At 48.9% G+C, this 24,819-nt stretch overlaps 2 protein-coding genes across 2 annotated transcripts; both read left to right on the forward strand.

Annotated features, from left to right (window-relative positions):
* The first annotated feature begins 483 nt into the window (after positions 1–483).
* Positions 484–15,584, forward strand: sh3bgrl (SH3 domain binding glutamate-rich protein like). Its single transcript, XM_088925545.1, has 4 exons — positions 484–784; positions 11,351–11,536; positions 12,635–12,715; positions 14,244–15,584. The coding sequence occupies exons 1-4, from the start codon at positions 740–742 to the stop codon at positions 14,286–14,288; spliced, it is 357 nt and encodes a 118-aa protein (XP_088781671.1). The 5' UTR covers positions 484–739; the 3' UTR covers positions 14,289–15,584.
* A 3,041-nt stretch (positions 15,585–18,625) lies between these two features.
* Positions 18,626–23,456, forward strand: LOC148828763 (TLR adapter interacting with SLC15A4 on the lysosome). The gene is made up of 3 exons (XM_088925546.1): positions 18,626–20,638; positions 21,580–21,776; positions 22,271–23,456. The coding sequence occupies exons 2-3, from the start codon at positions 21,623–21,625 to the stop codon at positions 23,095–23,097; spliced, it is 981 nt and encodes a 326-aa protein (XP_088781672.1). The 5' UTR covers positions 18,626–20,638; positions 21,580–21,622; the 3' UTR covers positions 23,098–23,456.
* Positions 23,457–24,819: the final 1,363 nt, after the last annotated feature.

Raw genomic sequence — 24,819 nt, forward strand, 5'->3', positions numbered from 1 at the left:
GATCAAGGCACACGAGCCGACATTGGTATCTGAAGATGCTCTGCAACTGTAGCTGTATTAGCAAACATATCTGCTATGATCTTTCTCTCTCCTGTGAAAACTCTGGAGCCGAGAAGTGGGTCGCCTGACTAGGACTGGACTTATCCAAATGCACACTGCAGAGGCGCTCGATTCGCAATGTTTATTTCCTGTATTTGCAAACGGCAGAAAGCGGGTCGAAAAGACGTGCTGCAACGTTTTTCAGCGCTGCAAGGTGCCACGCTCCGAGAAGTGAGGTGACACTCGAGACAGCGGGGGTGAGACTATCTCGCAATCACCCCCAACCGAGCGCAGAGCCCAGACCAGACCCGGGGCCAAACTCTCGCGTTGTCAGGAATTTTCCTTAGCCACTCTCCTGCGAGTTAAACAAGCAAAATGCGCGCAATCATGTGGCTTCCTGCGCGAAAAGGGTGTTTCTCTCTCTTCGCCAAACCCACGAAAGACAGAAGCGGAGGGAGGGAGGGAGAGAGAGAGAGGAGAACAGCCAATTGAAGCCAAGCAATCGCACGTCGAGAGCATAACTGCTTTGCATCAGCCCAGCACTAACTGTAACTCTCAGCGGGTCTTGCTTCGAAGGAATTAGTCTGCAGAACAAAAACACAAAAAAATAAAATATCTGTGCGGCATTTGCTTGTGACTGCCCGCTCGGCTTGGAAAGCAAGCGTTCGCCGGAGAGACGTCTTCGAAAGTAGAAGGAAACATGGTGATTAAAGTTTACATAGCATCATCGTCTGGGTCCACCTCGGTAAGGAAACTTTCTATATTTGGGCAGCTCTCGCAGCTGCAGGGAGCACAGCGGTTTGATGCGGCGCCTGCTGCTGTACGGGTTCTGCTGTCAGAGCTGAGAAGCCGCTTTTCACAGATTGCAGCGCAAAAGATATCTTTGCACATGGGCATTTCATCCACGGCGACGAGTACAATACACGTTTCATGCCGTTAAAAAAAAAAGAAGAGCAATTGCCGTTAGTAACTTTGCGGAGCACCTTGTACATTGCTGTGCCTGAACGCCTGAGAACTGAGCGTTGAAGTTGGGGATCGCTCGCTGCGTTGGCCTGCCGTCTTCCTCTTGCGAAGGCTCGCTGGCTGTTTGCACGGCGCAGCACGGGTCGGCGCCGGCACACTTCCCAGGCGTTTAGCCCGATTACACGGGACCGTCACTGTGGAAGGATGCGCTCGCATTCCCCCACGATGTGCTGTCTCCGAGCGAGTCGCTTATAGCCGGTGGGAAGTGGCACAGCGGCGTCTGCCTGTAGTTCCGAGTTTGAGACCAGTCGGGTAACTCCGAAGCCCGAAATTACTCGGAGAACTGCCTGAACCCGCAGAGACTGTTTAAAGAGCTAAAAGAAAACGGGAAAAGAGACGGGTCATCTGCCCCACCTGGCTTGTTTGGTCCTTGGTAGCTCGTTGATCTGAGGGTCACATCCCACTGGTCTTCGTGAAAGAAACTTCTGGATTGTGGCCAGTTAGTTTTTTGTTTGATGTTTCATAGGTGGCTTTTAAATATTCCGTTTAGAAAGGCCAGGGATAATTTTAACAGTGAGCAGTTAAACGGGAGGTCAGTTCCATTAAGTTTAGAGATTGTGTGGAACGAAAGTCAGAACACCCACTGGCCCTCAGAGACCAGTGTGTGCTTCATGCAGCATGGCTTAAAGAAATGTTCCTGATCTTCAGACAGCAGGTGACGTAGGGTGACCTGTAAGAATATGTGGCCTGGGTCTCTGTAGACTGTGGGGCTGTCTCTTCACAGCTCGTGTGCGGCAGTGCCTGTGTTGTTTCTGGTGGCTGGCCACTAACTGCAGGCTCTCGGTTTGGCAGATCTGAACCTAGTTCTGGGATTTCTGCTAAAAGCACCAATCTGGGCTCAGCTGAGCTCCCAGTCCAGCCTAGGGGCCACCTCTTAACACCCTGCAGTCACTCCACCTCGGAAGCTCTCTCTCTGTTCCTGCCAGGAAAAGTATAGTTGGGGCACGTGTCTAATGTTAAACTGAAGATGCAAAGCAGGGAAATGCACACACACGGCATCAGAGGACAGCGGCGACTTGTTTTTCCTCACAGACAGTAGGCCCGCCATAAATGCACGATCCCCAGTGGCTTTATTCTGGGTCGTTGATTTACGCGATCCGTTTTCTGGAAGGTTTCTCATTTCTGCACCAGGGTTCAGGGAAAAGTCTCCTGAACATCACTCCCACACCGCCCCCATGGGCGCAATGGGAGCTCTCTGTCCCAGGCTGGAGTCCAGATTCCAAAGATCGTTACTGTACCTTTTGGCTTGGCTGACATAAGGCAGCTGTATAAGGAACTAAAGCAGTTGAGGTTGCATTAAGGAAGTAAAATCCTAAAAAATGAGAAACGGTCCGGTCTAGAGCCGCCGTGTTTTCAAAGCAGAAAGACAACGCGCACCAACAAAAACAGAGAAGCTGAGCTGTGCAAGGGTGTTTTTTTTTTCCGGGACAGCACCTCTTACACAGAGTGCACTTCATACTTGTTTGCTCAGTGGGCGGGCTGAGCCAGTCACAGGACTCGCCAGCGGAGCTCTCTCTGCTTTAACCCGCTTGGCTTCACAAGAGCCCTGCAAGTCGCCAGCAAGCAGAGGCGCAGCAACCAGGTGCGTTTCCAGCCGGTGAAGCCATGCAGCCTGGCCAATGTGAGCCTGCCATCTCGGATCTGACACCGTCTGGTGTCCGTATAGACCTCCCAGTGCCTTCCTTCTCCTCTGCACAGGAGCTCCTGCATTCACACGGATTGTGTCTTCGGCATTCCGAAAAGTCTGCCTTCCAGTCTTTCTCATATGGGAGGGGGGAGGGTCCGTTGCATGTAGCCATACGCTTATAAACGGATGATGCCATTTTTCTAGCTATGTATTATATTCAGTCCAGTATATATACACGGTCAAGTGCTTGTCTAATTATTGATCCAGCGCAGGTTTTGGGGGCATGCAGGGCAGTCCCCGGTCATGCTCATGCTGCTGAGATTCCATTAGTCCTCAGGGGCTGTGCAGGAAATTCTGGAAGAGCTCTTACCAGGCCAAGGTCACAAACTCATGGCTGCTGTTCTTTCTTCCGCTGGCTGGCAGCTGGGGTTTGTATCTCATCCCAGACATCCACTGAATAAGTAGGGTCTGTGAGCCTGCGGGACCCTGTCTGAGCCCAGCCAGATGTGGCGGCTGCTGCAGCTGACATCTGAGTCGATGAGGTCTGAGCGTTCTGCTCGGAGCTGGATGTAGAGGTCACAGAGGTCATGCGACACTGCCAGGGGGTCTGTACTGCTAAGGCCTTTTGGTTTGTTTATACAGTCATGCATTGTTGCTATTCATCCCTGACACTTAGTGTGAAAAGGGCAATTTTCCAGTCACCTTGGAGGTGATGAACCGGCCTGGGAGATGCCACAGCTACATACCTGGGGAAAGGCAGGCAGGTCTAAATGCATCAGGTTTTCTGGAAGTTTGTGGCTCGGAAACATCTTTCTTGAATCCAGTCTCCAGTATGACTGTAATCAAATGTGGAAGACAACTTCCACTTTTCTCATTTTGAGTTATTTTTAAATCTGTGACAGCTGCTCTGTTTGGTTAAGGTAAAAGGTGACATCAGCCAAACAAAATGGTTCATGTGTTTAAATTTTGCATTGAAAATGTGCTGTACACCTTTGTTTATTATTCAGTAATTATTGTCAGGCCATTAACCAGCTATCCTTAATGCATGCTGCAGAGCTGAAACCTAATTCATGCTCCTCTCTATACTTGCTCCAGTGTTTCAATTAGGCTGTCTGCTACAAGGTTGTGGAGATCAATGGCATTGATTCACGAGAATTACAGCCCAGTCAGTCTCCTGCAGAACTACTGCTAATGAACAAGAGCTACGAGTTACATGGGGAATAAACAACTGCTGTGGCTTTACAGAGACAGCACAGATATCACCATTGTGATGTACGACAGCACTGAAGCATGCAAATGTGTGCATTTCAGTGCAATAGGCAATAGGCAAAGGGATACTGTTGGTAGTTTGGTTAAATCAAACTGCACAGTTGGGGTTAAAGATCAGAAATCAGGGCCATCCTGACAAAAGCTACGCAGACCCACACACACCTGCTTCCTCGATGAGATCTCAAGAGTCTCCTTCGGGGATGATAAATAAAAGAGAAAATGAGAAATTAGCTAACTGCTCCTGGGTCTGTGTCATGACAGACAGACGATGGGGTTGTGGAGGGTGTCTGCGCTGTGGGAGTGAGCTGAGGACTGTAATCTGAGCCTTCTGCTCACAGCTGCAGCGAAGAGTTCATCAGTCCAGCCCGAGAGAGGCAATTAACGGTGAGACCGGTGATCTGTGTGACAGGAGAGCGAGACGCTGAGATAGCGGATTCTTGATCGAGGCTGTGTGGGCTGAGGACGACAGCTGGGAACAGTCCTGTGTGTCCTCCTCACCTGCTGTTAGCAGGAGGCATGTGCTCTTCACAACCCCAGTATTTCTACTCAAGAGCTCAGTCATAAGAATAGAGCAGCCCTGTAGAATTCATAGATGTAGTTCCTTGATCTGAAGAAAGCAGGTAGCACACCTTGTTGTTTAGCTCTGACAGTACCAAGTTCTTGTTTAGGAGCAAGTAAAGGTTTATTCCCTGCTGAAAAGAGAAGAAAAGAAACACAACGGTTTGGCTGTGGAGCCTCCTTCGGGTATGAAGAAGAAGAAGAAGAAGAAGAAGGCTCCACAGCCGGAATGTTGTTCCTTTTGTTCTCTTTTCAGCAAATAATAAACTGTTAACTTGTTCCTTTGCAGCCTGCACCTGCTGACGCAGCTACCAACGCGAACAAGTTCTTGTTTAGCTGACTGGAAAGAGGGCGTGACATTCCCAGACAGCTGGCCCTCAGAATGAGAGTTCTGTGCTGGTGTTTAAGAACGCTGCTATTCCGTGTGTGCCCTTTCACATTCTGTGTTTAAACACGCGTGGTGTCCTTGTGCTGAAAGTGACATCTCAGGTAACAGAAGGGGTTGGCCGGGGCTGTGCTCGGATTGTAAAAGGCCCCTGGCAGAGCAGAGTAGGCACTGCGCCTGCTGTGTCCTTCAGATGGCCGCCTGTGAATAAACTTCCTGCTGAGCTGCACTGGAGCCCATAGTCGAGCAGTTTCTGCTGAAGGCGGGACTGTTGGGCATGGCCGGGCCTGTGGCTGTGTGTGCCATTGGAGCGCAGCAGCTGTGTTAGCTTCCCCGGAGCTGCTGGCTGTGATCGGGCACAGATCTCTGCTGTGGGTTTCCTGCAGATCCGCAGCTACGGGCTCAGTCTCGGTTATTCAGCGTCTGCCAGGCATCAGCTGCTGTGGCTCAGCCCCAGGCCTGTGATCTGTGGCCTGGGTCGAGCTGTGTCCGGAGTCGCCTGGTTCCTGTGGCCCGTTATGACAAGCCCTTCACCTGGACTTTCCCTCCGTTCGCTGCGATCCCGTCGGTGATCTCGGGTCTTCCTTTCCCTTTATGTCTGGTCCAGATAGAGCAGCGCGCACAGTTCCGCGCGACCAGCTCGGCCACGGCTTTTCCCCAAGAGCTCAGAGCTTTGGGGAGCCTGGAGACGAGCTCCCCAGCCGCGTTGCAGAAGCTGACTTCCTGAAACCCTTTCACAAACGCCTGGACGGTCCTGGGATCAGTTAATTACTGCCAACACAATGGACTAGACTGCTTGAACGGCCTCCTGTACTTTGCAGCCTTCATGTGCCCTTTAATGGCTTTGCATCAATTACATTTTATACTCTGCAAAATACCTAATTTGGTGATGCAGCGAGGGACGTGGGAGGGCGCCTTCAGCTCAGACGGGGATTAAGCTGCAGTGGGACAGACGGTGCGACCCCTGCCCTGCTCTGCGAGTGGGCGTTCCTGAGCCGCGCAGTCCCTGTGATCTTAATTTAATGGATACTGCAGCTTTTTGAGTCGAGAACCTGGATCATCCAAGCATGTCTCGGTCATATGTTCAATCCCCCACTGTCTGGAAAGAGCAACCTTTAATTATCTTTAATTAATGTGCAGCTCGTCCTCATTAACATGGAGGAGGTGTGCACAGTGTTGATTTTCCTTGCTGTTCATGGCCACTAGGGGGCCCTTCTCTCACAAAGCCCCCTGGCAAGAGTTCAGTGCTGAAAACGCTGTAGGAATAGTCACTTTAAACATTTTACTGTTTTAACATAACAGTAGTAGCAATAGCAATTTAATTAACTGCATTTAACTGTAAACACGGCTGTGGGTGGAGAAGTTTAAGTCTTTAATTAAAAGAAATGATGAAAGAAAATTCTATTTTTAATTTAAAATTTGGATTTTGCAAATGAGAGGAGGCTTCTACTCCCACAATCTTTTCGGTGAAGAGGTGCCTCCTGTTCTCAGTTTTAAATACACTTCCATTAGTAGTTTTCACTCGTCAGCTGGGTTGGCTTTGTTAGTTCCTTTGTGGATCCTGAATACTTGGATCAGGTCTCCTCGCGGTCTTCCCTGTTCTGCACTAAAAAAAGATTTAATTCTTTCAGCCTGTCAGTGCATTCCTTTAATCCCAGGAATGTATCGGGTTGCTCTTCCCCGGTGTTTTGTTGTTCAAGAGCAGCAGTACTGTGGGGGGGGAGCTGGTTTTCGGGAGACTGCACTGAGATCCAGATCAGTCCTGGTCTTTTTGTGCATATAGGAAGGATCCAGCTGCTCCTCCTGCGCTTGGTGCAGACCTGTGCCAGGGAGATCGCTGCAGGGGCACGTTGTGTTTCCTGCACTCCTGCAGGCACCTGGCAGTGCTGCAAACACCCTGAGCTTTCCGCTGTGCATCGCGGCCATTCCTGCAGCCAGCGCTGACGGCGCCGTTTCCATGGGCAAACCTTCACTGCCTTTCCCTTTGCTGCGAAAGGCATTACGTCATCTCCCGGCAGCAGCAGGGTGGGAGGAGGGGTGGGGTGGGAGTGGGGGGGGTGGGAGAGGGGGAGGAGGAGCCCGAGTTCAAATGTGCTGCTGCTGCTGCTGCTCTGCTTCTCTGCGGGAGTGAATAAAGAGTCAAAAACGAAAAGCCCATTCAGATTGCGCAACAAATTCCCCCCCAGTGGATTAAACCCCCTTTCCCTGCCAAAAAACGCAATTCCAGCCAGATTTAAAAAAAAATAAATATTAAAGGCGAGAGGGAGCGGTTGTGTGTGAACTAATCTTCGCAGTGTGGTGGGATAGCAGGCCGCTGGGCGCTGGCTGTGTGGACACTGGGCTCTGGCTGTTTCTGTGGCCTGTGGTCTGTTGGACAATAGAGCCAGCATATGGCCATGGTGGTGCTGGGGGGAGGGGGGAAGTTGGCGTCGCTCCCCTGCAAATTAATTTATCTTGGCATCTGTACAATGAGGGCTCTGTGGCTGGCTGCTCCAAGCAGGAACTGGATATTTGTCCTTTGGAGATTTGGAGAGAGAGCTGGAGAGCTGCCCCAGTGAACCCTAGGATATTTGTGCAAATTTAACACCACTCAGGAGCCTTTCTTAGGAGGCACAGCTTGTTCTAAAGAGACTTGGCGCATCAAAATAATAATCTCCCCTCCCGCAAACCAGGGCATTTGTGCAAACAGCTCCGTGCTGGGTGTTAAAATGCAACAGATGCCTTGTGCATGAGCGTCTCTGTTGTGTTTATGTCTTTTATTTCGTGCTTGGTGTTTTGTTTTTGAGACGACGGCTCATTTCAGTGTTTGCTGACACTGGATATCACCAGTGCCGCACGTTTAAAATGTTGTTTTCACTTTCAAAACAAAATGCTATCCAGTATCAGGTGAGAAATAACTCTGTCATTTCTGGCCAGGTGGTCTATAATTAAGCTTCTGATGCAAAGTTGTTCTATAGAATAATTGCTCTCAACTGCACTATATCTCCAATGCATTTGATTGACGGTTTAAATGCACAGGTCTTGTCACTGATAGAGGAGGCAAAGGAGTAGGGGGGTAGACCACCTACAGTCTCCTCTACAGCAGCTGTCTGCAACTTGCACAGCAGTTACGCAAGTATTCAGACTATAGATACTAGTATGTACTTATTGTCTCACATGTGATGACGTAGTTGTCTACAGAGGTGGCACTGCATTTTTATAGATACAGCATTGTCTTGTGTGCTACAAAGTTGCTCTTATTAACTTTATTGTACTTTTAACTGTTTTCCATATAGAGACGGGGGAAATGAACTACATCTCTAGAGAAATGATCCAAGTATCTAAAATTCTAAGGGGTACATAAATTAATCAAGAAGAATGATCTAATCCTGGTCCCAGATTTCTTTTGCACCAGCAAACCGGAATCTAGCCACACCCCTGGCTGTAAGAATAATTACAGCAGTTCATTAGTGAACACAGCTGATCGTGATAGAGGAGAATCTCAGTCTTGTAAAATAGATTGCTTAGCAGCAGCTGGATCCGCAAACAAAACGTGATAGGCTTGGGAATCGTCTTTGAGAAAGTGCCTGTGAGGGAAGGGGATGTTTTGAGGGATAGGGAAAGGAACCCCTCTGGTTCAGTGCCTGTGGAGGCAATGACTACACAGTTGTAGGAACTGAACTCCATTTCCCATGAGTCTGTGTTTGGCGAGGGGGGGGGGGGGGGCGGAACTGTCTTGAGCCCGCATCGCCGTGGAGCCACTGTGTGACACAGGGGTGGTCGCTGCTGGAATCCTGCTTCTGGTGGAGATGCAGACACCTGGTTCCCAGTGCACTGCCATATTTGGTTGTGTCCTGACCGCCCTGCGCCTGGTCTGTGATCACAGTGCTTCCTTATTTCTCCTTATAAGGCCGTGCTTCTCCTGATTCTGCCATCCCGTCGGCACTGGGACAAACATCCGCACGTCTGGGGGGAAAAAAAAATGCTTCACACATCTTAATGAATTGATTGGGATTAAAAGTTTCCAGCTTTTATTAGGGGGGTGCACTGTTCTGTCGCGAAGCTTGTAGCTCGTCCTCCTGGCCCAGAGGAGAGGAGCACATCCATCTCTGAGCCCCTTCTTGGTCTTTGTCTGTTCTCCTTGATTTTGCTCCTGTCTGAAGTTCATGTTTGGTGGAGGAAGTGTTTTTGAGTGCCGGAGTATTTTTGTTTTTAAAGCAGAACAAACGAAAGTAAAAAGCTGGGCTCAAAACAGTTGTGAAAGGGTCATTTCTGTACAAGCCAACAGAAGTATGCGGAGTATTTGATAATAGCGTGTCCTGTTTACTTAGTCCCTCTTCGGTTTATAACTAGAGTTCAGCAACCCTGCTATCCCTTCCAAAAGTCTGCCCCTCACTCCCTCTCTCTCTCCAAAAGAAAAATAAAGCTCAGTGATTTGGAGAAATCCCCTTCAGAATATTCCACAAAAACAGAGCTCACTGGCTAGCAGGAAGGGGAGACAAGTGCCTAGTGGAATTCTCCTCAGTGGAATTCTTCTTCTGCTTAGCATCTGGTCTCTCCAAGGCTCTGTTTCAGCAGGAGAGTGAGCTGCAGGGGGCTCTCTTGCCCTGAGCCCTTGTGAGAGATACAGAAATGAGATCAGAGACCTGCAGCACCTTTGGCCTTGAGGCCAGATTGGTTAAGTGTGGAAGGCAGGAGACTGTCCATGTGATGCCCGATGCTGGGCAGCAGGGAGTGTGTGCATAGGTGAGAGAGGGAGGGGGTTAATAATGAAAATGTGGGAAACTTCAATTCTGAAGCAGTATGTGTTTTTTTTAATGGGTTTGATGTCTCTGTAAGCGACGTGAGGGTGAGGCCTACTGCACATCAGCAGTTTTGCACAGAATCGACATGCCTGTCAGACAGTACAGTCCTCCACAAGGAGACTCCCACAGCCGACAGGCGTGGTCCTGTACAAGCCTGCTCCTCCAGCTGCATCTCTGCCCTCAGCTAAGGGAGTTCTGCCTGCTGTGTGGGAATTGGCAGGTTTTTGTGAAGATTGCTAGGTTTCCCGAGAGATAGAGCACACCACAACTGTTTGTTGTCTTGTTTGCCTAAGAAAAATATGTTAAATGAAAATGCAGAGTTTTTGGTTTCTGTGTTGGGTTAGCTGAAAGAGCTCAACGTCTGTGAAAACCAGGGATCAAAGCGAGCGGAGGTGTCCTGTTGGGGCTCGTCCATGTGTTCGCCGCGTGCGGCCCTGATGGAGTGGGAGGTGCAGCTGAAGGCCTGGTGTTGGGGAGCTGCTGGCAAAGCTCAAGTCCTCTGAGTCTCTGAGCCCTCAGCCCACGGACAGCAGCTCCCAGCGTTCAGCGGCTCAACACACTCATTTCCTGTGCCTCTCCCTCGCTCACGTTGCCATAATTAGGAGGGAGCGTGTAATGAACCTTGTTTTCCTTCGGCTCAGGGCGCCCACGCACTCCTTAATTAGCCACTACGTGCGGAACGGAGCTGAGCGATTGAGTTTCCGTGCTTGTCATGTAGTCGCGAGCAACTGTCACTACCGCTTCCCCTTTTTGTCCCCTCTGCACAGCGGGGCACGGCAGCTCCGGCAGAGACTGCGGCCCGGCAGGAGAGCTGCGCAATCCCACGGTGCCTTGCCTCTCCAACTGGGGCGGGGGGTGTGGGAGAGCGGAGGTCGCGCGGCCCAGATCCGTGAAAGTGCTGGATATCAGCAACGGAGACGGCCAAGACTCTGCTCCAAAGCGACCCTTAACAAAAGGCCCGAGTAGACGTCGCGAGCAGGGCTCCCCAGGTGGCAGCGCCCAGGTGGCCGAGCACCCCCGGGGCAAAACTGGCGCAAACTCTGACTGTGCCGGTTGCCGTCCGCGAGACCCCCGCCCCCGCCAGGCGCCGGTGGGCCCACAGGAGGCGTGTCCCATGGCGACTGGCAGTGCCGGTGGGCGTGTCGGTGGACTGCGCTCACGGGACCCGTCTCCCCGCAGCAGGTGCCCGAGTCCCTGGCGTTATCTGGAGAGAACGGGCGACTCCAGATTTGGCGAGCGTATGGCAAAACATCGACTGACTATTGCAGATTCCGCAAGATCTTGTTCAGGACTTTACCGCCATGACAACTCGTTGCCTGGAATTTGGTTCGGCAAGCTCGGATAATTAAAGACGTATAACACAAAGACGCCACATAAGACCAATAACAGAATGCATCCACCCAGCACAGAAAAGGAAGAAAGCGACAACATTCTTCCTCACCTCGGTGGTCCTATGCCCTTCATCCTCTCTGCTTGGTTCGTGGGAACGCTACAGAGCTGTTCCAGCGATAAGGAAGTTGAAACTGCCCCTGTGTCTCTGGGGTCCAGTTGCCTCCTGGCAGACTGAGGTCTTTCCTAGTGTCCTTTGTCTGAGTGCGTTGACCACAGTCTGCCTCCTGTCTCTGACCGGGCGTCGCGCTCCCTGCCTCTCCCTCTCCTCCTCAGATTAAGAAGCAGCAGCAGGATGTGATGGGGTTCCTTGCAGCCAATAAGATCGAGTTTGAGGAGTGCGACATCGCCGCCAACGAGGACAACAGGAAGTGGATGAGGGAGAATGTTCCGGAGAGCTTCCGACCCTCCACTGGGAACCCCCTGCCCCCCCAGATCTTCAACGAGGAGCGATACTGCGGGGTGAGCTGCAGGTGTCAGGGAAGGGAGGAGGACTCCCACAGTGCATAGCAACCTGTGGTATTCCAGGTTTTTCCAGCAGCCGGGGCCTAATATGTCAACATACAGCAGGTGCTGGATACGTCGTACTGGTTATCCTTTTGGGCTTAATGTGTATAGGTCAAATTGCTGTATGTGTGTATATTTTGTGTATGCAGTGTATGAAAAAATGGCATTTTAAGTAAAACCTGAAAGGGATGATGCTGTCAAGGAGTCTAATTCTATTCTGAATACTGGTGAATCACTCTAAACACCCGGTAATGCAGCCAGAAACCAGGATTTTCAACACTGTGCGCACAGAGCTCACTGCAAGATTGATAATTAGCAAATCCCTCCATTAGAAAGGTACAGGCCAGGCCTGTTGACAAACTGTTTTAAAACTAGTGCGATCTGGACAGATTTCCATGCAGTTACAGCAGATGTAGCAGGTGGAGCAATACAGTAGCTGTAAGATCCTTCGCTGTAATGTTTCCCATCAGCTGCATTTTAATAGGCTACCTCTCCGAAGCTCCCCTCAGGAACAAAATGGATGCAAATTCTCCATGGGAGAAAAATGTTCCAATAGCAATGCGGGACCAATGCAACAAGAGAATGAGCATTGAGAAAATCCTGGTTCTTTCCCAACTGGAATCATCTTGTAAGCGTTGTTTTGGGGAAAAGAAATACAAGAATCCCTCCATGCCTGCTGCTGGAGGAATGTGAATCGAGTTTTGGACTTTTGGCAGATTGTGGATTAATACCTCTACAGATTAACTAGCAAAACATGACCAGTAGGACATATTCAGCACCTGGTGTTGGTTGTCGCATATGCAAATAGCAGAAATCTCACAAAGCTGAGAAAAAATATGGGTCCTGTTAGACTCCCCTGCACACTGCTGACCAGCATGCTCCCCACCTGGGACGCCTGGGCCTGGTCCCAGCTGCAGCCCTGCCCTGCCCTGCCCCCTGCCCTGCCCTGCCCTGTCCTCTCCTGCCCTGGTGTCCGTGCGTGCATGCACATGGACTTTTTACTCCTCATTCAAGCAAGCGCTGAAGGAGTTTCCTGGCCTGTGGTTTTTGCAGAATTACCAAGCCTTCTTCGACGCCAGGGAAGATAACGCGGTCTACGCCTTCCTAGGTCTGACTGCTCCCCCGGGGTCAAAGGTGAGTGAAACAACACTGGGGCACTTCACGGCTGGGGAAACGGGGGGGGGGGAGAACAATTCACTGACAGCGGTACTCTGATCCAGGTGCCTTGATGGGATGTGTAGGTTTTGGACCTAGTGTTGGAAGTGATTCCTAGCGTGTTGCGTAATTGATTATGGCTGCAGAGATGGAATGGGGGCTCATCTGGGAGTGTCTTCCCAGAACTGAACTGCGGCTCAGCCTGCTTGTAACTCCCGATGAAAGCATGGTTATTGTGTGACCTAATCCTTGGAAAGGCGAACTAGGGGCTGATAGTCCTCTTGTGGAAGAGGAGAGAGACCGTTCGAAACGCCCTCGAGTGCAGGGAGGCAGTGATTAGCCCGCTGGCTGTTGTAGTGAGTCGGCGGCCTGGTTCGCAGCAGGCGAGAAGGTGCGAGTCGGTTTTTTTCCAGGGCGATAAGATGTCTTCTCCAGATAAACGCGTGACTCACACCTGCGATACAATTTCCAGCTCCAGAGAGTTCTGAGCAGAACAGAGCTGCCCTTGTGGCTCAGATAAGGTACAAGGAAGCAAACAGCCAAACGCCCAAGTGCACAGGTCCACCTGGCCTGCTGCACACACACGTTCAAACACACACACACGCCCCCCTCGCTCTCTGGCCATTCTCTCTTGCAAACCAGCATGCAAATCTCATGCAAAAAAAAAAAAGTGCCAGTTTGTTCAGCTAGACAAAACGCAAATGTAGCCAAATTTAGACACGGATACTATGTACCTTGGCAACAAAAAGTAAAAAAAAAAGAAACTACAGCTGTACGGAGTTACTGTATGTGCTTCAAGCTCAGCACATCTGGAACAATAAGGCATTGCAAGTATTGATACTTAAGTATGTAATTGAAGGTGTTACACTAAATAAATTGAGAGTTTGTCTTCCATTTGTAAGTCATATGCTGCTCCCACATGCTTTATGATTCGAGCCTACAGACAGAGCGTTTGTCTGTGGCTGTCCAGGTCTGAAAACTACAGAATACCCTCCTCTCTCCCGAACCTGCATATTTCTTTGTCTCTCTCTTCGTCCAGAGAGTCTCTTTTCCCCTTGTCCAGCACTGGCCCAGCGCTCAGAGGCAGGTGTTCATGACCCTCGCCGTGCAGGTGCTGGACAGATGTGCTGGACAGGCGGGGGATAAGGGAGGGGGGAGAGAGCACTGCTGAGCTGTGCCCGGGGGCTCACTCTGACACTCCTTCCTGAGTGACAGCGTTTGTTAACCTGCACGCTGTCCAGCCCTGACGGACCAGGGCTGTGTGTGGCTTTTGTAAAGGTCAGGAGATTAACTGAAACAACCTACAGCTGCGCATTTTAATTGGGTGGGGGGGGGAAAAAAGACAACTATCAGATGAAAGAAAAAATAAGTCGGTAAAAACAGATACCAAATGACCCAGGAGGTACTTGTAAGCCGATAATTAATATATAAAATCCTTCTCTTTGTTTCACACCCAGACGTGAATTACTTGTTACTGCGACTAGCTGACCACTTCCTCTGTTCACAGGAAGCCGTGGCCCTGGCCAGGCAGCAGCAGGAACAGCAGCAGTAGCAGACAAGCACCTTCCTCGGCAATCGGCGCCCTCTCCTGTCAATGTGTAGTACTGCAGCCACAGCAGCGATGTCAGGGAGAGCCCGTGCTGAGATGACCCTACTTAGCAGTGTTTCCATCCATCATAACCTGCTTCTTTTTATATATATATAACTTTTCCCCTGTTTTCTATTTAAAAAAAAGAAAAGGCAAGCCAAAATATATTTTTGTTAGAGGGAGAGGGGGAACAAAATATATATTTTTCGTTATTGTTAATTTTGTATCCAGCGTCTTATAATAATAAATGGTAGGTACAAACATACCCCCATAGATTGCACGACTTTATTGCACTAATAATCTTCTGTTCATTTAAACAGAGGCTATCCACAATACCCAAAACAACAAAATTCCCTGAGACGTGATGTGGTTTTGGATTCTAAGGGTCTGTGGTCTCTGCTTTACCTGATGGTAGATAATTTAAGGCTCTGTAGGTCTGTTTAACCACTGAACTCCATAGGTCGTTATGATTAGAAAAAAATGTCTCTGCCATGTCTCTGGAGGCGGTGTGACTCTTTCTCTTGGTTCTGTCCCTACGAATTTGAAAGTTGGGGCCTTTAAAAAAATTAGCACATGCTTCATACACAGGGTTCCGTTCTGGTGCCTTCAGAGACCCCAGAACAGGCTTTCAGGGCTGTCCAGCTGACCCACTGCCCTGCAGGGTCCTGGATGCAGTTCTCTTGCACGAGAGTCAGATTAAATTTGGTGGGGAGTCCAGTCTCAAAGACGACGCACAATGCTATTCAGGGGCGTCCCGTTTGAACTTCCTGGGGCCCGGGTTCAGGCTCAAGTCAAATTTTAAGATTTTTACAATCCCACCCCGCCTGCTCAGTCCCCACATGTGAAATCCAAACTCCTCACTGGACTCGCTGTGCTTTGCTGAGATCACGGGACAGCTGGCACCGACAGCTGGATTCAGAGCTCGGTGACTGGCACCGAAAGGTGAGGGCTTGCTTTGATCCGGGCCCGGTGAGTTCATCCAGCTGCTGATGAATATGTCAACCACAGGAAGACCTAGAATTTCTAGCTGCAGTCCGGGAGTCCTATCATTTCAAAAGCTGACAGAATCAAAAGCCTTAAGCTGTAGGACACCTTGGGTTTTGTCTCCAGTTTGCGACAGTCTGCAGTCAGTTTCTGCCTGTTCATTTCCAGTGACAGTGATGTCTTGCTGATTATTTGTGTCTCATCTGTACATTGTGTCTGGGCTCTGGGCTGCTGTCCTTTGCTTTGTTCATGATAAAGCTTCCATGTTGAGTGCCATGTTGTGTTCCGATTGTACTTTGTGTTCCCTTTCAATCCGACAAACGGGAGATGGGGGGCGGTGTTTGTGTTTGATGTTTAAGCACACGAAACGACAAACTGTGGGATGTTGCAGTCTTCCCAAAACAACATGAACTGCAGTCCCTCATTCCTGAATACGGCACTCTGCTGACTACCATTGGATACAGGTAGTTGTCACAAGGATGAAGTTAAACAATGCATTGGTAGTTGACTAAATGTTATTTAAGCTAAATTTCACTGTAAATACAGATGTAGAGAGGGGATGGATGATGACCATGATGGGGATGATCATTATGAGTGACCTTAGCCATTATTCAAGACAGAGCAAAGACTGCCATAAACAGATTTCAGTATAAATGCAATAGAAAAGCACATAAGTACAGCAAGATAGAAATGGGATGAGATTTTGAGCACTTGGTACTTGGTTTAGCAGTGCAGCGGAGGCAGCTATAGCTACAGCTACAGAAAATGCAACAGCAGCAATACAAAGGCTTAGCCAGAGGCGCAGGTCAGGGGCAGATCAAGGTGTTTCAGGAAAAGAATGTTCTCTGCACGGTCCCCTCACCTGTGTTGTGTTTTCCCAGCCCCTGGCTGACACAGAGCTGTTCTGGAATGCTTCAGGCTATGTGGCTGGGATTAACCAAATTCCATGCATTTTTCCCCACCCAATACTAGCCACTGAGCAGATTTTTTTGCGAGAATTTCAGTATGATCCCTGCCACATTCCTTAAACCCAGAGCAGATGGGCAACACGGGAAGTGTCGGAACACGCAAAATGATCAGCACAATCGTGTGCTGATGCACAGCTGCTGCTTTGTAATTTATTAAGATATAGAAGAGGAAATTGTTGTGCCTGGGAGCCCTGCAGTTCTGAGACCTAGTCATATTTGTTTCTGCTCTTTCTTAATATGCGTTGAGATGCCAAGTCAGATTCTCTGTGGTGGAATTTGACAGCAGTGAGAGGCTGTCAAGAATGTGTATTCTTAGCAAGACGCATTCTGCTCCGCACAGAGACTCCTGTGATAAATCTGCAGGCCGGCAGTCCTGTTTGGAGACGTACAGAGACTGATCTGGGCGCCCTGATAACCTCCTGCCCAGCAGTGCGTAACACAGCATGACTTCACTGCCTCAGATGCTGTACAGGTGGAAGTAGCTCACACACAGTGCTGTGTCACAGGGTCACAAGACAAAAGAGAAGGGTGAAAAAGCCCCAGAAATTTCCAACATTCAAATATTGTTTAAATATATAGTTACATAACCTTGTGAACCAGGGTGCACTTGTCTGGTATTTCAGTCTAATTTTCACTGGCAGCCAGTGCAATATATAGAGATCAGGAGTTACTTTATGAGATGATACATAAAACTTGAGGCACATGAACTGCAGAATTAGGGACGCAATGAAGCTTATTTAGTACTCTAGACGATATTCCAATAAGATGATACAGCAATAGAATCTTGATCCAATAAAGTCATGTATCCATGTTTCATCATTAAACAGGCAGAGCAAGTGTCTTATCCAAGCAACGTGATGCCCATATGTTATTTCCTAACATGAGCTTCGAATGTCAACACAAGCTGACTTCAACTGTTTCTACTGCTGCGATAGCAGAGATCGTCGTGCAACCGTTCGCACTGTGCCAGGGGAGAGGGGTTTGCATGGCAGAGCAGTGTGCCAGGGGAGAAACATGGGCTGCTGAATAGGGATGAGCACTGAGAGCTGCCTGCAATGAGGGGCTGCACGGCCCCAGCCAGTTAACTTGATTGTGTTAGTTTCCAACTAACAGGAAGTTGAATGAAGTTTATAACAAAAGTTCGGGAGGGATGACAATAGCCAAGTTCCAACAGCCTCAGCTGTCCGTCATTTGTAATAAATCTTGTAATCAGTTGTGACTAAAACACTCCAAAAACCTTTGGGTACGCTTAATTCTTAGGTGTTGTTATTCCTAGCGTCTGAATGCAGAGTGCTGTTGTTTGACAGCTCCAGTCCAGAGAGTGTGTGTGTGTGTGTGTGTGTGTGTGTGTGTGTGTGTGTGTGTGTGCAGGTTGTGCTCACCCCGGGCCTGAGCAGGGAACGAGTGGGAGGAAACAGAGGAGAGACCTTCTGAAGAGTCTTCCACCCTCCCCGGTGCTCCTCTGAAGGCAATCTCAAATCGTCTGGCCACGCAGCTCCAGCACAAGTGCTCAGGGGTTTCAAAGTGCAAGGTCACCCCTGCTCTGCTCTACTCAGGCTCAAGGCTGGATCGGCCATTTCTGGCAGCTAACAAGTGTTTTGACAGTCAGAACACATCCGACTGAAGGAAATTCCCAGAGGAGCATGGGAAATTCTTATGTCCAAAAGGCAGCTGGATGCACAAGACGGAGCACAAAAAGGAGCAAAGCGATCTAGAACCTTGTGGCTTGGCTCTTTAGAGTACGGTGAGATGCAGCAACAGTGGAAAGTTTGCAAAACTGCCCTTGAATACAACAGCACAAACTATGGACCAAAGGACACGTTAAAAGGCAAGTGAAACTGCCTGACATTGGTTGATGTAAATACTGTAAATCCAGTGTGGGCCAGGTTTCAGGTTTAGTAAAGCAGGAGTCATTTTACCGCACTGACATCCAGGTTCGGCTGAAAAGCAGTTACAGGAAACATCATCTCATTTCCCATGTGCCAACATCTGGCACTGCCCGCCAGACACCTGTCCACTTTGTTCGTGTTTTACAAGTGACCTACATTAACGGTGCAAGCATTGCTAATTGGCTTCTGGGAAAGGTGGCTCTGGTGGGAGGGTGTGTTGGTGTCGGTGTGTGCCCTGTGATGGACTGTGTACCTCCTATGTACCCGTGGCTTGCCGGGATAGGCCCAACTCTGAGCAGGATAAAGCAGTTCGAAAAGGGATGACTGGATAAATTGAGCTGCTGTTTAATTACAGCTAAAGAAGAGTCACATAAAGTGTCACATAATGGTGAGAGCATCGTGGGTTTTTTCCAGAGTCACCTAGACAGGTGTTGTAAATGTCATGCTCGTTAGGTGGCAGCGTTCTGCCTGTGAAGGACTGAAGCTGACCCTGGTGTAGGTACTCGCTGGTTAAGTACAGTAAGTCATATTCTTCCTCTATGACGACAGGAAAGAAATGATCATTTTACAAATACATCACGCAACAGGATTATTACGATGTTGTAAAATATAAATATTCAGGGTAAGGGTCAAAGAAGCACAGTGAAATGAGAGGAAACCAGAAAACCCACCCAAACACGGGGAGAACATTCAGGCTCCCCACAGAAGGAGTTCACCTCCATCCAGAATCAAGAATACCCCTATATCCACGCCAAGTCCCATTATCAGTTACGAAACATTATAATTCCCCACTATAAAAGTGCTGTTAATGAGTTTCCTCTGCTACTATCAATCAAGCAAAAAAACTCTTACTCTTGGGACTAAATTCCAAACCTGCCAGTATAAACATGCTTCGCCTTTCAATATTGCGATCTTATCGACCAGCAAAACTAGAGGATTATTCAGTCATCGTGCAGAAAAGTGCATCTCAAATAAGCACTCGGGCGCAGTTGTATTTTTCTTTGCAACCTCCTTGTCTCAGAAGATCGATTGTACCACAGTTTATTCCTTATTCCACTTTTGCTCACACTGTGAAGCATCAGTACTTTTGAAGCAGCGATAAAATATTTCTAATGCAAGTGTAGATTCGTGTGATCAGACCATTGGCATTATGAAATTCTGTCCATGCTGCCCTGAGAGTTAAAAAGGAAAACAGGGACTTAAGAGGAATTAAGAAGCCTCAGAGGGGGTGTACACATGTACTTTAATTGTCAAACGCAGTATTGCACATCAGGGGATTACCAGGCACACTGCACGAGCACAGCTTTGTGATTGCAAAACCCAAATCCATTACTGCAAAACAAATTGGTCCATAATCTCCCCTAATTCGCAACGGGTCCGTTCTTGCATCTTAATCATCAGAGGAGAGCAGTGGAGGAGCCTTCGAGGACAGCCGAAGGAGAGGGCAAGGAAGCCCGAGGTGAAGGAGGAAAAGAGCAGGAGGAGGAGGAAGGTGGAAAATGACAGCAGCACTTTACAACAAAGCTCTATAACCACCTGGGGCAAAACACAAGGTCTACAGTACTAGTCCCTCCGGCATTTGAAAATCACGGGCTTCTGTGTCAAGTTTCACTATGATGGGGCTCAGAACAGGGTAGTGTATCAGCAGGAAAAACTCAGAAAAAACCCATAAACTGAGTTTACACTCATGACACACGCTGACACTGCCTCGCGCTTATTGGCAGCATGAAATCCTGAATCCATCAGGCTGTAAATGCTTTCTTAGCTCTGAGCAGATTACGCTACTTTGATGATCAAGAAAATTTACATATGCCAGCAAAGAAATCATATACTCTAGGTATGTCAATGTCTCTTGTTCTTCAATGCTTGGAAAACCCATAGGTGACTGACTGAATACCCTGTACTAGTTTATCCGATTTAACAATCCTTCTGTGAAAGGGCACCAGGTGTAAGTTAGTGGGTGTGTGCTGTACAGTATGTAGTCTGTCTTGTCCTACATAAGCTTAGTCTAGTCATAATGTCAGAGGTTATCGAACTGACATTTGCCCCCATAATCGTGTGACAGTCCAGCCTCCACCAACTCACAGACCTTTGTGCGACAGGTCACATCGCCGTCATGGAGCAAGGACAGTCAGCTTCGTCAAGCACACGTAGGAGACCACAGAGCAGAAAAGAAATCTCATTGGTGTTGCTGCTCAAAAAAAAAGACATTTTCCACCCACAGGGCTGCTGCTCTCTGTGTTGCACTATGGTTAGGAGCATTTCTGTGAGTTCCTCTTTCAGCGTCGGTTTGCAGAAGTTAAGGAAAGAGCTGTCCTAGCACCCTGCCTCCGCAGTCACTCTTGATCAGCACACGGCTGGAGCGACAGCACCCTGCGAGCAGACCGGCCACGCGCCCCTACACACAGCAGGCTGACGGAGGTCCTCCGCACAGCGGGAGGCCATCTGACGGCACAGCCTGCCTTTCCTGTGGGTACGTATCTGCTGGGGAATTCACAGCCGTGTAGAGACGGCTCCTCGATCACTGACCTCTTTCAGAATAGAAAGCTGTAGGCAGAGCACCCTGTCAATGTCACCGTTGTGTATGTGCAGTCCACCATGATTCTGAGTTTTCTTTTTCCCACAGGCGGCACGATGTTTTAGTCCTTGATTTTACTGTGCTTTGCTAATCCTGTGCTTTTATTCAAACATCCTGGTGCTCCTGGAGCAGCGCGCACTTGTTTTGTTGTCTCGACGCAGTAGCTTTGTACGGTAGCTTGAAGTGGTGAAGGTAAGTCAACAGAACAAATAGCTGCTGTGTGAATGATCCACCATAAGACTCGCAGGCGGGGAGGAGTCAGTGAAAATGATGCCCACCTGAACCAGCTTCCTCCAGTGTCTCTCTGCCAGCTGGCAGCCTGCTTTGTTCCGCCTGGTTTTCGCTTCTGTCCCCTTGCCCATTGTCGCAGGGCTACAGATGTTCTCGTAGTGAAAGGACAGTGGGTGGGCTGTTCCAGCCCCCGTGTTTGGACCTTCGCTATCATTGCTCATGCTCTAATCTCAGACGGCTTGGGGTTATATGTGTGTGCGTGTTCGCAAGGAACCAGCCCACCTAAGTGACCCACCCCCATTACTAAAAAGGTAGAGGCTGGTGTCATGAAACCACTTCCTGCGTTAGTTTGGATCCGGAGATATGTGCACCAGCTAATGTTTTTCACTATCAAGGCAGATCCACACAGTTGCCCGCGTGTTCTGGAGCATACTGCTGCAGCAGGGGACAAAGTTTCCTAACATGCAGGAGGGAACTGTTTGCCTGTCTTTGAAGTGTCATCTAGTCTATTGCTCATGCAGTCTACCAGTGAATTCAGTTTTCTGGTTTCTGTTGCAGTGGTGGGGTTTTCTGTAATTGTTGCCCATTCTCTGATTTTTTTAAAGCACCTTCAACCCCAGAAGTACCGTCCTGTCCCCTGGCACAGCCATGCTAGCAGAGGGGTTTCTCAGGGCTATTGAATACAGGGAGGACCTCAGTGCCACTGCCGCAGCTTGTCCCCGCAGGGCCAGGCCCAGGCCCAGCAAGAAATCCCGTCAGGGCTCCTGGGAAGACCTGCATGGAGACTTTGTGGTTCTGGGAGGTAGGCACTGGGAACTGCGCAGTTTGGGCTGGGGGGGTGATGTCCTTAGTTGCAGATGTATTCTTTTTTTGAACTGAGCCTCCAAAAGTGTGAGCAGTCCTGACACAGGTAATATGCATGGTACACAATACTTAGCACAACATGGAGCAGCCTCAAACACAAACGTCAGTCTCACTCTGACACTCATAGACAAGGCTCTCATTTACACCACAGGTGCAAGAACGTTTCTGGTACATTGGTCAGTACGTTTGAAATAGTACAGGAGCGTATATTAAAAGGCATTTTACATTTTACATGATTGTTCTCATTAGTGTTAGCAAGGGCTGTCGAGCAAATCAAAGCCAAATTTAAAAAAGCTGGATCTTAGCTTGAGAGCCGGTGAATCAGTGGATAAGCTGTGTGAGAAAACTCCCAACAGCAGAAGGAAAGACTACGAACCGAGAGCTGGCTCGGCGCCTCGTGCAGGAGATCACGTCGCACTCTTTTCCCTGCAGCGATGCGGGAGGACGCGCCCGGCCTGGCGCAGGACCAGCGCCAGAGTCCGAAGCAGACGCCGCCCCAGGGCATACCCCGGACCGGCGGTGCCAGCTTCGCCCTGGGCAGCGCGGCCGATGGGGGCCCCTGGGGCCTGGAGCTGTACCGCTCCTGGGGGTGCACCAGCATATGCAAAGACTACCCGGACCTGCAGATCAGAGGGGACCACGTGGGGGACCGGGGCTCGCCGCCCTCTGGGCCCATCGGCCGGGGGCCGGACTGCGAGGCCTGCCTGGGCCCGCTGCTGCAGTCGGGAGACCTGGAGGACCTGGAGGCCCTGGAGCCCCTGGAGGCCCTGGAGGCCCTGGAGCCCCTGCCCCTGCGGTCTGGGCCTCAGGACTGGGGGGTGCAGGAGCGCGCCAGTGGGCACGGGGACACGTTGGCGGACGAGGGCTATTTGGTCATGGACAGCAGCATCGGCCTGAACCGGGAGCCCCTCTCCAACTCCATGCTCAACATCTACCTGGAGACCAAACTGCTGGAGGTGTACAAGCAGTACCTGCAGGACAGACTGGCCAAGTGCGCCTCTCCGAGCCGGGCCCTGCCCTCCAGCTTCGTGCAGTACAACGTCCAGCAGCTCAGCCTGCAGCTGTCGCAGGAGCAAGGACTGGACGCTCACCGAGCGCGCAGCATCGTCATCAACTACCTGAGCACCCGGAGCAGCAGCAGCGGCCAGATCAGCTCCCCTGTCCTGCGCATCTCCAACATGGAGCCGAGGAAGTTCCCAGAACCAGCCAAGAAGAAGCCCCCCCCTCTTGTTACTGGTGTGCTCCACACCGCCCTCTAGAGACAGCCACTGGACCTGCACCCTGACGCCATTTCACATTCTGTTTGTAGCTGCTGTTACACAATTCATTCAGGAAGAAGCTCCTGACAGATCTCTTTAACGAATGGTTTTTAGCACAAGACTGAATGGTTTTCATCCCAAAATGATCTGTTTTGTGGCCTCCCAAAATCTCCCTTTTGGTTATATAATTATATATATACTGTACTGTACAGCAGGTTATCTGTGTCCTTGGAAGTGCAGTTTATATTTTTCCTCTTAGGATAATGCATCAAGCCTGAACTGTAAGCAGCTTGATTCTGCTTTTCTTGCCCTGATTTCTGTACAGAATTGTTTAAAAATAAATTAGTGAACTACACCACGTTTGTGGTTCTGACACTTCTCTCTATTTTTAATTGCTGCACAAATACAGAGCTGACACACCCCACAGCTTCCTCTGGGGAGTTCTGAGACATGCAGTAGAACCTCTGTATCACTATATTATAGTGCACAAGGGTGCTCGTTTTGTCTTAAAAAAAGGGATTTAAACTCAGGGTTTAATAAGCAATCTGACTTTCCTTGTATCTAAAGAATTAGCGACTGCGAAGCAGGGCGCCAGAGGAAAAAGGCCATAGATATGGAGGAAATAGATATTTTAATATTTTTGCTCAGAATACAAACCTTAAGATTCAGTACACAATCTTATAAGATTTTTTTATTTCTCTTTGGAGAGCATACATAATGATTGAGAAATTGCAGCTGTTTGAGGTAAATGCTTTTGCCCAGACACTGACATACCTGTAGTTAAAACAGCCTTGTCCTGAAGTACTCAACTTAGGTGTAACCATTACAGAAAGAGAGCTAACTTCACTGTTTCAAAAAATAAATAAATAAGTAACCATCAGCTTGTTACTGACATCATTCTACATGTTTCTCACTGTTATGTACAATAATGCAGGGTGACATTAAGATACTCTAAGAGAATATCAATAATATACTTTAAAAAATCAAAGAATTGCTTTTTGCCATGATGCAACAACAGCAGCAGTTCCCCTTTTTGTGAAATGGTATGATTTTCGTAATATATCACTTCTGTCATACACAGTGACTGCATCTCTTTCATCAGCAGTGCTCTGTGACTCAGTGGCCACCCCTGTATATTTATATATCTGCATGCTTCATAGATTCCAACTAGTCAAAATGCTCTAAAACATCCACTTTCTGGTTCTTGCAGTAATAAAGCCACATGCTGTCATGTTTTGAAAGTTACGACATGGCCACTGTGTTTTAAAACAAACTTACACTTACACCAGCAATGTTCAAACAGGTGAAAATGGTAATAAAAATAACAATTATGTAAAAGATTTTTAAACTAATTCTTACATCAGGGAGAAGAAATATTAAAACTCTTTTTCAAAAATCAAAATTTTAAGTCAAGGTGGCTACTTTATCCAAAGGGTGGTGGGGGTGTGGAACAAGCTGCCCAGCCATGCTGTCAAAGCTGATACCCTGATTTCTTTCAAGAAACAGCTGTACGAGAACTTTGTATTAATTAACTACGAACAGGCTTGGATGGGCTGAAAGACCTGGTCTTACTGGTAACCTTTCTTATGTTGTTGAGTTTATGTTCTTACCTTTTAACTCACACACATACACTGCATTCTGTGGAGATCTTGTCTACAGTATGTGTATAACTGGATGATTATCTTCAAAACTCTGGATGAACTATGAGCTATCAGCGTGAAT

The sequence above is a fragment of the Atractosteus spatula genome, chromosome 9 (genome assembly GCF_055471065.1).
Source record: "Atractosteus spatula isolate fAtrSpa1 chromosome 9, fAtrSpa1.hap1, whole genome shotgun sequence".
NCBI lineage: Eukaryota > Metazoa > Chordata > Actinopteri > Semionotiformes > Lepisosteidae > Atractosteus > Atractosteus spatula.